General features: G+C 55.3%; 1 protein-coding gene across 1 annotated transcript in view; it reads left to right on the top strand.

Moving 5' to 3' along the window:
• The window catches only part of LOC104290620 (receptor-type tyrosine-protein phosphatase kappa-like), a 23,209-nt gene extending 12,471 nt beyond the window's left edge, over positions 1 to 10,738 (top strand). The window contains exons 6-25 of the mRNA XM_009889737.1: positions 5 to 184; positions 460 to 499; positions 1,044 to 1,149; positions 1,312 to 1,379; positions 1,655 to 1,797; positions 1,938 to 2,025; positions 2,647 to 2,717; positions 3,124 to 3,160; positions 3,912 to 4,009; positions 4,183 to 4,299; positions 5,414 to 5,571; positions 5,650 to 5,785; positions 6,751 to 6,900; positions 7,086 to 7,185; positions 7,706 to 7,785; positions 8,222 to 8,356; positions 8,789 to 8,914; positions 9,502 to 9,659; positions 9,934 to 10,069; positions 10,664 to 10,738. Coding sequence (XP_009888039.1) covers positions 5 to 184; positions 460 to 499; positions 1,044 to 1,149; positions 1,312 to 1,379; positions 1,655 to 1,797; positions 1,938 to 2,025; positions 2,647 to 2,717; positions 3,124 to 3,160; positions 3,912 to 4,009; positions 4,183 to 4,299; positions 5,414 to 5,571; positions 5,650 to 5,785; positions 6,751 to 6,900; positions 7,086 to 7,185; positions 7,706 to 7,785; positions 8,222 to 8,356; positions 8,789 to 8,914; positions 9,502 to 9,659; positions 9,934 to 10,069; positions 10,664 to 10,738 — 2,202 coding nt within the window. The remainder of the gene's footprint in view (positions 1 to 4; positions 185 to 459; positions 500 to 1,043; positions 1,150 to 1,311; positions 1,380 to 1,654; positions 1,798 to 1,937; positions 2,026 to 2,646; positions 2,718 to 3,123; positions 3,161 to 3,911; positions 4,010 to 4,182; positions 4,300 to 5,413; positions 5,572 to 5,649; positions 5,786 to 6,750; positions 6,901 to 7,085; positions 7,186 to 7,705; positions 7,786 to 8,221; positions 8,357 to 8,788; positions 8,915 to 9,501; positions 9,660 to 9,933; positions 10,070 to 10,663) is intronic.
• Positions 10,739 to 11,230: the final 492 nt, after the last annotated feature.

The raw sequence follows: 11,230 nt of genomic DNA, 5'->3' as shown, positions 1-11,230 counted from the left end.
GGAGCCGCACCCCTTCAACGCCAGCCGGCAGCCCAGTACCTACGTGGCTGCCGTGCTCAACCTCACCGGCCCCACGGACTTTGTGCTGGGTGATGGGACCCGCGGACAGGGCTACCACAACGCTGCCCTCCGGCCGGGCTGGGACTACATGGCCCTTCTCCGCCTCATCCGCCACTCGCAGCAGGTACCTGTCATGGGGGTTCTTCTCCCCGGGGACACTGCCAGCCAGGGACGGGACCCCTGGTGGGGTCTGGGCCAGCCACCCGTGGCAAGCGGCAATGCTGCATGGGCTTCGCTCCTGGCCCCTGCGGTCAGAGCCCGGGTGCTGTGGCAGCACAGTGTCCCCGGGGTCCTTGGCCACAGCTGGGCATTTGGTGGCCATGGGTAGGAGGCCTTTGCCCGCAGGACGGGCAGTGGGGCAGGAGTGACCTGAGCTCTCCCTCCCATCTCCTCCAACAGGCAGAGAAGTTCACCTGTATCTGCTACAGCTTCTCTCTTGGTAAGTGATCTCCTTTCTCCCTGTACCTGAGGGTTTCTCCTGTGTGTTCCCTTTTCCCAGCCTGGCCGCTTCCCGTGGACAGGAGCTGGCTGAGCACAGGACCTGTGGGATCTCGTTGTCCTACTTCCATCTTTGTGGAAGTTCTCTGGATCTTGAGACTATCTATGGTGGACGGGCTTTGGGCAACCTTGGGCCACTTGGGCAGGTGTGGCACTGATGGCAGCTGAACACAGTGCATCATCCCTGCAGTGATCACATATTGCATCTCAGTCCTGGTTCTCCACTGGTGCATGTGTAAACCCAGAAATGCAAACACCTCACCAGGCTCTGGCTGCTCCTGGGGCAGTCAGGGAGAGAGGATCCACACTGAAGTGTATCACACCAAGCAAGCGCCTACTCTTTCTGCACTGGCGTAGCTATTCTCCAATGCAAAGCCTGTGGTGGGAGATGCAGGAAGCTGCTTTTCACCCCCTGCCCCTGTGGGATCTCCCAACGCCTGGTTCAGGCTGTGTGGGAGCCTGAGTTTGGGCTGTGCTGGTTGCAGATCAGGAGCCGGGGTCTCTGCTGGGCAGGATGCCTGTGGTTTTGGCAGTAGCGCTGGTCGTTGCACTCCTGGCACTGGGGATTTTGCTGCTCCTCGTGCTCTTCAGGTGAGTATGTGCCTCACTGCTCCTGCTCTCTGTGAGGCAGCCACCACCTTGTACTGCCAGGCAGTGTCCAAGTGGACCCTGAGACAAAGTGAGGCATGGGCAACAGCCTCTCCTCTGTCTCTCTCCTCTGCTGCTCTACGGGCCTGACTTGCTGTTTTGCAGGCGAAAGTACAGCGGTTCAAAATCCTCGGAGAGCAACAGCACCATCCCCCTGCGAAGATGTCTAGGAGGTGCAGTATGAGCAGAGGCCCCGCATGCCCTGTGTGGACAGTCTGCCTATTAAAAGCACAGGCAGGGTGCTTACAGGCTCTGTAAGGGCCTTACAGGAACAAAGGGATCAGAGCCGGCTGGCATGCGGAAAGGGACACCTCCCAGGAGAAAGGGATCTGCTTGTGGAGGACAATCTAGGGTTTGGTGGGGTCCTGACAGCCATAATGCCAGCTCAGTCCCAACTGCAGAGCTCCATCAGGTGTATGCTAAACTCCTGGCCTTGTGGTCTCTGTAGGTACGTGCAAGCTGAACACACAGATCCCGGTGGAGGAACTGCTGGAGGCTCTGAAAACATTTAAGAGAGAAGAAATAGAGGCAGAGCAGAATGATGATGAATCAGTCGACAGACAAGATGCTGGACGTCTGAGAGAGTACCAGGTCTGGCTCAGCTTTACTTTCCCACCTGGCTGTACTGTCCACCCAGCCCTCACCTCTTCCTAGGGTGTGTGATGCAGTTGGCCTTGGCCAGCCCCAGAACACATGCCAATGCAGAATGGGATTGTCTTCTTCCCCTGCAGCAACTGTCCTCCACTTTGTTGCATCCCTGCGATGCTGGGAAGGAGCTGTGTAATCAGAGCAAGAACCGCTACAAGAGCATCATCCCATGTAAGCAGAGCTCTCCAGCGGTTGGCACAGGCACTTAGAGGTGGTTGGGCAGTGCAAGGTGCTGGGCTGGTGTAAGTGCCCCTCCAGGTGTTCAGCAATGCTGAGTTCCTTGTCTCATCCTCTGTGGCCACTGAAACCCAGAGGGATTTTCCAAAATTGTCATGTTGACTGTACTGTTTTATGTCCAGTTGGAGAATCTTTGTTTTGCTCCTCAAATCTCCCCGCAAGCTTAATCATTCATCATTGTATTCCTGTTCCTGCTGTTAGTCATTGCTGAACGCTGCTGTGTCCCATCCAGAGGTGGCTATTTGTGGGAAAGCAGAGGGAGTAACCCAATTTCTATCAGAGCTTATAGCTCCTCTGGACCCCACATGGTATGGAGATTTGGCCATTGCATTTACAACCTTCCCCAAAAAACAAGTTGCATTTCCTGCCGTGCCATGTTACCTTTCGTCTTATTAGCTGTTCTTTTCCTCTGAACATGTCTTGAGGCCTCAAGTGCTGCTGAGGAGGGAGCAGACGGTCCCAGACTTTCCTAAATTACATCCCCATCCTTAAACAGTCACTTCGTTGCTACCCCAAAGAGACTGTCCACTGATTCCCACCTCCCTTCTTTTTCAGACGATCACTGCCGTGTGGTGCTGCAGCCCTCTGACACAGGGAATGGCTACATCAATGCCAGCTACGTGGATGTAGGTAGCGAGGGGTAGAGGTGCCTGGGCAGGGTAGGAGAGGTGCCTGGCTGCACTGGGTGAAGACAGTCCTCCTCACATGGGTGTCCCCAAGGTCTGGCGCTTGCTGCCCTCAAATGCTAGCAGGTCTTGGGCTATCACTTTCCTTGCATTGTCTCTGAGCTGCCCGGAGTACTGCGGGCTTGTGTGCAGGTCTCATCTCCAACAAAATGGGACCTGTGTGAGAGGACAGGAGCCAAGATGCAGCCCCTGGGTACCTGCTCTCTGTGCTGACCAGGAGCGGTGCTGCAGGACACACTGTGCGGGGGCTCTGGGTTCTGGTGACTGCAGGGATGGGTCCTTTATTTCATTCCCTGTTAAATGTTTAACCCATGTGATCGGAGCTGTTTGAACCTCTCCCCCACAGAGCTACCGGAGTCCACGCTTCTTCATTGCAGCTCAAGGTGAGTGCCCTCATGCTCAGGAGATCCCATTTGCTGCCCCTGAGCACTTCGGGGAGTGGAGGACTGGGATAGCAGGCTAGGAGCTGTTAATGGCTCAATCCAAGGCCCTGTATCTCCTGGGCCTCTGTCTTGGATGGTGGTTATGGCTGCAGCAGGGCATGGAAGGCCTCGGTGTCAGTTTGGCAGCGGCCAGATGGAGCTGGTCCCTGCAGTACCCAGGCTGTGGACATGGTCCTTGCACCCACAAGCCTGGTTTGTTCCCTTTGGCGGCTGACGTGACAAGGACCAACCTGCAAATGCCTGATACAACTGCACTTGGTGCACTCGGAGACAGACTCCTTCCAATGGTGGAAAGCCAGGATGGGTTAGTCTGCTTTGTGCAGCACGTGAGGACGTCACAGCTTCCTTGCAAAGCTGCAGAAATGTTCTTCAGGAAATAGGATCCTAAATGTGGGAGCAACTCACGGTCATCTTGAAGGTCTGGATGGGGAAGCCCCTGAAGCATCAGTGAATTCCTGGCATATCCTGGGTTTACCTGCCCTCCCTCTTCCTTGTCCCAATTTCTAACATGGTTGATGAAGCTAAGGTGCCCATCACCCCCTGCTAAGTGCTGCTGTGCCCAGGCTGTGCTGCCTTAGTCCCCAGGCAGAGGGAAGCCCGGGGCTGCTTACAGCCTGGGAATGTCTGAGCTGTGCCTGGGAGCAGCACGTGGCTTGGACACTGTCACAGGGCTCTCCTCTTCCTCCCCAAGGCCCCTTGCCTGGGACGGTAGTGGATTTCTGGCAGATGGTCTGGCAAGAGAAGACCTCGGTCATTGTGATGCTGACGGGCTTAGTGGAGCAGAACAAGGTAGAGAAACCATCTCAGCCTGTGCTCAGCTTTGCCTGCTTTGCTTTGCTTTGCTTTGCTTTGCTCTCAATGCAGCTGTTGATGAGGGCAGAGAGCAGCTCCACACCAGCGCTGGCTTGCAATGCTCCACTCATGAGTTTGTTGGTGCTTAGTGGTCTCGCTGCTGTTGACAGACCAAGTGCGAGCAGTATTGGCCAGAGCAAGAGCAGGTCTATGGCGACTTCACTGTGACACTCAACAACACCAGGACCACCACGGGCCTCGTCACACGCATCTTCTCCCTGCGTAAGGTAAGTCTGGAGTGTAGCTGAGATCGGGATGCAGGATGCTTTTGTGTTTCAGCAGCTGGTGGGAGCTGTTGGCCAAGAGACTCTGTGGGTAGCCCTGCCTGGTCTCCAGCACTGGCAGGTCAGTACTGCTATCACTGCATGCCATCAACCCCAAGTTTCTGTGCCAGGCAAAGGCAATTGATCAGCTCCAGTGGTCACCCCAGCTGAGTCCGGACTGATGATGCACATGGGCAGCTTTTGCATGCTTGAGGGCTTGGATGAGGTGATCAAGAAGGGTATAAAAGCAGTTAAAGGGTATAAAACGGCACCTCTGTACATCCAGGATGATGGGACAGGTACCTGCCCGTCACGTGGGCCAATCTGCAGAGGGTCCATATTGAAGCTCTGTGGTCACTTACAGCTCCTAAACCTGAACAGATAGTTTAAGATTTAAGATAACTTACATAATGACATTTCTCAAGACGGGTACTTCTGCTGAAGTTATACCTCAGATAATAAGCAAAAACTGAAGGAACTGCAAGGAACGGAAAACAGGTAGAATATACAGAAACTGCAGTTATGCATACTCTTGTCTTTTCTTGATTTGCCGCAAGCAAAGCCTAACTGAAAGGTAAATCTCCAAGAGCACCTGATGGTGGGACATAGCAGTTCATTAGTTCAGGCCAAGTGAATGTGATGTTTAGGGGAAAATACATGATGGGCTGGCAACAAAAGTGATTACATTCGCATCAGTGCAGTACCAGCCTTAGGAAATACCTTATTTGGGGAAACCACGGCTTTTCGATGGCTATGGAAACACTCTACACTGTGTTGTTTTTTTTGTTTTTTTTTTTCCTCTGGGGCACAAGCTGCATTTACCTTTCTGAGTATACTATTCACAGCAGAGAACAAAGTGAACTGTGCAGCCATGTGCTGGGTGAATTTGCCCTTTGCTCTCTGATGAGCTATCGTGGAGCAGTTATTGTGGTGGGGGTGCTGGGGGGAACACTGTGTGCTGGTGCCCCCCTGAAGTGGTTTTCTCCACTGCTCCACACTTGTTGGCATGGAATTACTTCGCACAACTTTCCAGGTTGTTTCGTGCTCCCTGCTCCCAGCCATGTCTCCCTCTTTGTAGGCAGGCTGTGCTCTCCCAAGAGCTGTGGAGCAGTTTCACTACTTGCTGTGGCCAGACCACGGGGTCCCCAGAAACCCTGCCCATCTCCTGTGCTTAGTGGAGGTGGTGAACAAGAGGGCATCGGAAGCGTCTGCCGGACCTGTGCTGGTGCACTGCAGGTACTGGGCTGGGAGCACTTGGGTGCTGGGGCCAGGCTGGCTGGGGCAGCACTGACCTCCAGTTTTCTGTGTCCTCAGCGCAGGGATTGGGCGGACAGGTACCTTCATTGCCCTGGATTTCCTCCTGAAGATGGGGAAGGCTGAGGGGAAGGTGGATGTGTTTCACTGCGTGCAGAGGCTGCGGGAACAGCGGGTCAGCATGGTGCAGACGAAGGTGAGGAGAGTTACCTGCTCCCTGCACACTGTCGGGCTGCAGGTCTGCTTCCCACCCTTCCCAGGGATGTGGCATGCAAAGCCACAGTGGCCATGCCGTTCATGGTCTAGACACAGAGGCTGGAGCTGCCAGGTGGTGGAGACTGCAGGATCTTGTTTTCAATGCTGTGTCCAAATCTAGTACGGATCCATATTCCCTTGACACCCTCTGAGGTGCCAGCAGCATTCATACACACCAGTCATCCTGGTGTAGAAAGGTTGTCTTATAGGCAAGGAGCATGAACAAGAGTCTCATATGAGGAAAGGCTGAGGGACTTGGGTCTCTTTAGTCTAGAGAAAAGAAGATTGAGGGGGGATCTTATTAATACTTACAAATACTTAAAGGGAGGATGCCAGGGGGATGGGAACAGTCTTTCTTCAGTGGTGCCCAGTGATAGGACGAGGGGTAACGGGCACAAGCTTGAACACAGGAAGTTCCATCTTAACATGAGAAGGAACTTCTTTACTTTGAGGGTAATGGAGCACTGGCACAGGCTGCCCAGAGAGGTTGTGGAGTCTCCCACTCTGGAGACATTCAAAACCCACCTGGACGCTGTCCTGTGCAACCTGTTGTAGGTGACCCTGCTCTGGTGGGGGGGTTGGACTAAATGATGTCCAGAGGTCCCTTCCAACCCTGACGATTCTGTGATTCTGTGAGTCCACATGTCCTTCAGGCTTTCAGGATGTCTGCCCTTATGGTATCTTCTGGGCAGCAGTGTCCTTGCCAAGGGACTACAAGGGACAAGATGGTTGTTGCAGTTGATGGCTGTTTCTCAGAGCAGGGCTGCCTGCACTGAGAGGTGGCTGGCCTCAGGTCCCCACAGCAGGATGGACCTGGCTCATTCCTGACACAGGCTGATGCCAATGAGCTGGTGGTCTGGAGTCTCAAGGCTCCAGACTGTGCAGCTAACCTATGTCCTCATGCAGGAGCAGTACATCTTCTTGTATGAGGTTCTGCTTGAAGGCTTGCTCTGCAGCAGCACTGGGATCCCAGTGGAGAGCATCGCCAGCCATGTCCGCTGCCTTCGAGAAGCTGAGACCTCAAGGCACAACAATGTCCTTGAGAAGGAGTTCAAGGTACCACCAGGATCTGGTGCACTGGGTCAGGTGCTGTGGGGGCTGGTCTGTGGTGCCTCCCCCCTACTGCTCCCACGTCCCCAGCAGTGGGATGGAGATGGGGGAGTATTTCATGTCTCTCTGGGGTGGCTGAAGAAGGAGAGGAGCTGACAGGCAGGACTTACTTGGCTGAATCATCCCTGCAGACCCTGCAGAAGTTTTCCGAGTTGTTCCAGCTTCTGCCATGCAGAGAAGCGGAGAAACCAAGCAACCAGCCCAAGAACCGCAAGCCAGGGATCCTGCCAGGTACTGCTGGCAGGGCTGGGCAGCAACTTGCGCTGCGACCCAGCACCTGAGAGCAGTTGAGGGGGACAATGACGCCCTGCTGGTTCCCTCCCCAGCTCCATGCCACTGGCAGGGTCTGCCCAGGGGCCAAACGTCATTTTCTGGTTGGCAATAAGGCTGGTCTTCCCATGGAAGCAAGACCACATCCCTGCTTCCTTTAGGGCTTGCTGGAGGCATGCATTCATGGGGTACACCTGAGATAAACATGTATTGGGTCTAATCTTTCCCAGTGGAGGAGCCTGGATGAGGCATCAAGGAGCAATGAGGAGGGTGGACCCCCTGTGCCTCCACTCATGAGGTTTTGGACGTCCTATGTCAGGCAGCCCTGAGCTGTTGTGGCCACGATGCTGGTGGTGCCTGGCCATCCTAGCCCCTCCAGACCATGCCGCTTGGAGCCCTGCTGGCCCCACGGCTTTCAGGGTAAGCTCTGTGCAGGGAGAGGATGGCTCATCATTTTTCTCCCTGCCCCTTGCCTCTGTAGCCGATTCCTGGCGGCCCATCCTGATGTCCTCGCTGAACGCAGACGGCTCGCCAGGCTACATCAACGCTGTGTTTGCCAACGTAAGGCTCCAGCCCCAGCGTGGGGTGGGAACTGCTGCCAGCAGCAGAGACTCCCCCGGCCACCACCGCACAAGGCAGGGGTAGACCATGCCATGAGTTGTCCCAGCCCTAGGGCTTCTTCATAGTGACTCCTTCCCAGCAGCTGGGGCCCTGCTGCCAGGAGATGGCCCCCGTGATCAGCCTAAGCCCAGCCTGCACATCAGGCTGCCGCACAGCCACTGGCTTTTGCCTGCTGGGAGCAGAGACTGGGTGCGATGAGCGGAGGGAGCTGTGGGGTGCAAGCCTGCCCTGAGAAGGGCTGGGGTGTCCTGTGTCCCCTCGGGCTCTGCCCCAGGCCTGCAGGGAAGCAGGGAGCCATTCCCGCTATTGGAGGGGCTCTCAGGGGGGTGGATTGTGTGACCTCTTTCCCCAACACCACGGTCGGTGTGTTTTGCAGACATACACTGAGGAGGACAGACTCATCATCACCCAGCTGCCTTTCCTCACCACACTAGTGGATTTCTGGGCTCTGGTCTGGGATTACACCTGCACATCAGTGGTTGTGCTGAACCAGCTCCAGGAGCTGGACAAGGTCAGCAGCCCACGCGCAGCACTCCTCTCTCCAGCTCTCTGCGCAGCTTTTTCTGCCTTTGCCCCCACACAACTCTTCTCACAAGAGCCCTGCTTGACACAGGAGCCCACTGGAAGCTTGTGGGCTCCAGCTGGGAGAGCCCTGGGGACAGTCCCACCACCGTGACACTACAGCGGTGGGGTGTCCCCAGTCTCACAGCAAGGGAGCATCCCTCAGGTTTTGCTTACCCATGCCCAGCTGTCCTGTCTGCAGGAGTGTTATTTTTCTAGCTGCAGCACGCCGGCTTGGTCCCTGCCCTGCAAATGTCAGGCAGAGCACCCACACGCATACTGTGGCTTATGGACTGGTGTCAGCACACCCATGAGAGGTGCTGAGCTCCACTACACATGCAGGTAAGGCCTGTGTGTCATCATGTGTGTGTCATCCCCCCAGACATACGTGGAGTTCTGGCCCACCCAGGGCGAAGCTGCCTACGGCCGTTTCCATGTCCACCTGATCTCAGAGGAGCCTGGAGCTGACTTCACAGCCTGGACGCTTGCCCTCACCAACAAGCAGCAGGTGGGCTCTTTGCTCAGAGAGGGAAAAGTCCTTTGAGATGAGCCTGTGCAACAGCTGGGAGGACCAGCCAGGCTCCAGCATCAGCAACTTTTTGATTTGGGATCAAATACAGCTAGGGGTGGCAGAAGCCACAATGGTCAGAGGGATCTGATGGGGTCCTGGAAGGGCACTGGCCAGAGCACAGCCTTTTACCTTGGGAGAGAGGTTAGTCCCAGGAGGGTGAGGCTGCAGGCAGAGGTTCAAGGCAGAGGTACATTTGTGTACCTTTCTAACTCGGAGGACAGCAGCCACGGATAGAGTTTGTGTATCTTGGTGGTGGTCCATGAATGGGGACAGTTATCACAGATAGCCGGGTGCCTGAGCTGCACCTGGTGCTCAGCTCTTATCTTGTGCTCTGTCTGTCTGCCGGTCTCAGAGCACTTAATGGAGAAGGGCAAAGTCTGGGGCTGGGCCATCCCACTGTGGAGCTGTTCCCTTGATCCAGTGTGCATGGCTGAGCCTGGACTGACACACACTATCCCTCCCTTTCTTTCATGAAGCCAGTGGGTTTCTTCTCTGCCCAACCCACTGTTTTTCTTCTCCACTAGCCCAAGAAGTCTGCACTGGAAGTCCGTCTCTGGCAACTGAAGGACTGGCCCATGCAGGAGCGTCTGCCCCCGCAACTTGCCACTATCATCAGTCTGCTAGGGAAAGTGGAGACACACCATCGGCAGAGCCAAGACGGACATATCCTTGTCACCTGCTGGTGAGTGATGTCTCTCGGAGTAGCAGCCATGGCACAGAGCTGGCTTAGCTCAGGCTGTGTCAGTGATCTTGGGTCACAGCTCCATCTTGAGTGGACATACAGACATGAGTTCAGCTATGTTCTGGGAGAAAGGCTTCCCTGTGGAGGCTGGCTGGGGGCAAAACCTGTGGACAAGACCATACTGGGAGCCTCCATGGTTAGTGGAACACCTCTGAGGCTCAGCACTGCCAGGTGATCCCAGGGCAAGTGACTCTCCCCTTGCTCTCCTCTGCAGGGATGGTGCCAGCCGTAGCGGAATCTTCTGTGCTGCTAGTTTCCTGTGTGAGCAGATCCAAAGCGAGGGGCTGGTGGATGTATCCCAGGCTGTGAGGACGTTGAAGAGGCGGCGGAGACAGTTGATTAAAGATGTGGTAGGTGCTGACTTCCAACTCAGCCGGGATGGCAATACCAGAGCAAAAGCTATAGCCTGGACTGTGCCAGCAGCTGCCCTAGCATCTCTGTGCTCAGATCATCCTGGGGCCAGCAGGGGCAGATGAGACCTCTGGAAAACCTGTTTTCTGCCACTAGAACATACCCACTCACGCAGGGGCAGGTTCTACAGAAGCATCATGCTGGCTGAGTTGCCCCTTTCTGGTCCACCTGGCCTGCTCAGTGGGGGACTGCACTGGTGGGTGCTTATGTGCCTGTTCTGCACGCGCGTCACCACTCAGTCTGGGTGCTAGAGGCCATCGTAGGGTGAGCACCCCAGATGGGAGTGAGCCCCTTCCTGCCATGGGTTCTGGCTCTCATCCTGAGACCAGATGGCTCCAGCATTGGTCTCCAGCTCTTACCTACTGGAGGACATTCCTGTGATTCCTCAGCAGGCGAAGGTGGGCTCTGGCTGGGAGGAGGAGAGTGGGCTGTACCTTCACCTGTCTTGCTGTGGAAGCTGTTGGCAACCAAGGCTGGCCTTCCACTGTAGGTGTTGGTGTACCAGGTTCTCACATGCATCCTTCTATCCACAGGAGCAGTACAGGCTCTGCTATGAACTAGCCCTCAGTTACCTGAATTCATTTGAAACCTATGGGAATTTCAAGTAGAGGTATGGCCACTGCCCATCTCTGGCCAGAACTTTGACTCTCTTGAGAGCCCTCCATTAGTAATAGTGGAAACCAGAGGAGACGAGAGGGGTGTGCACAGACCCAAGATGCTTAACTCCCCTGAAAAGCCACCCCAAGGATCCTCTGTGGCTGGAGAGCACAGACTGGACTCTCTCCAATTTGTGGTCAAGCTTTGAAGCGGGAACCTGACCCTTTGCCCAGAGTTTGCACAGGAACTTACCTGGAATTACAGCCTGAGTATGCAGATCAGAGCAGAAGCACCACGACTTGACCTGTCTGTGACAGGGATGAAAAGAACCAGCTGTCCCATCCAGGCTCCCTTGACCCTTCAGGCAGCTTCATGGAAACTGAAGTAGCTCCACCAACACCCAAAGTGTGTTTTGCCAGGGCACCATCAAACCATTGTAAGATCCACTGGGCTCAGGAGCACAGGCTACCTGTGTTACTTTGGGAGATGCATGAAGCCCAAGG

Source organism: Charadrius vociferus, unplaced genomic scaffold, assembly GCF_000708025.1.
Source record: "Charadrius vociferus isolate BGI_N301 unplaced genomic scaffold, ASM70802v2 scaffold37, whole genome shotgun sequence".
Taxonomy (NCBI): Eukaryota; Metazoa; Chordata; class Aves; order Charadriiformes; family Charadriidae; genus Charadrius; species Charadrius vociferus.
The sequence above is the reverse complement of the archived record's forward strand: the minus strand, read 5'-3'. Positions and strand labels throughout refer to the sequence as shown.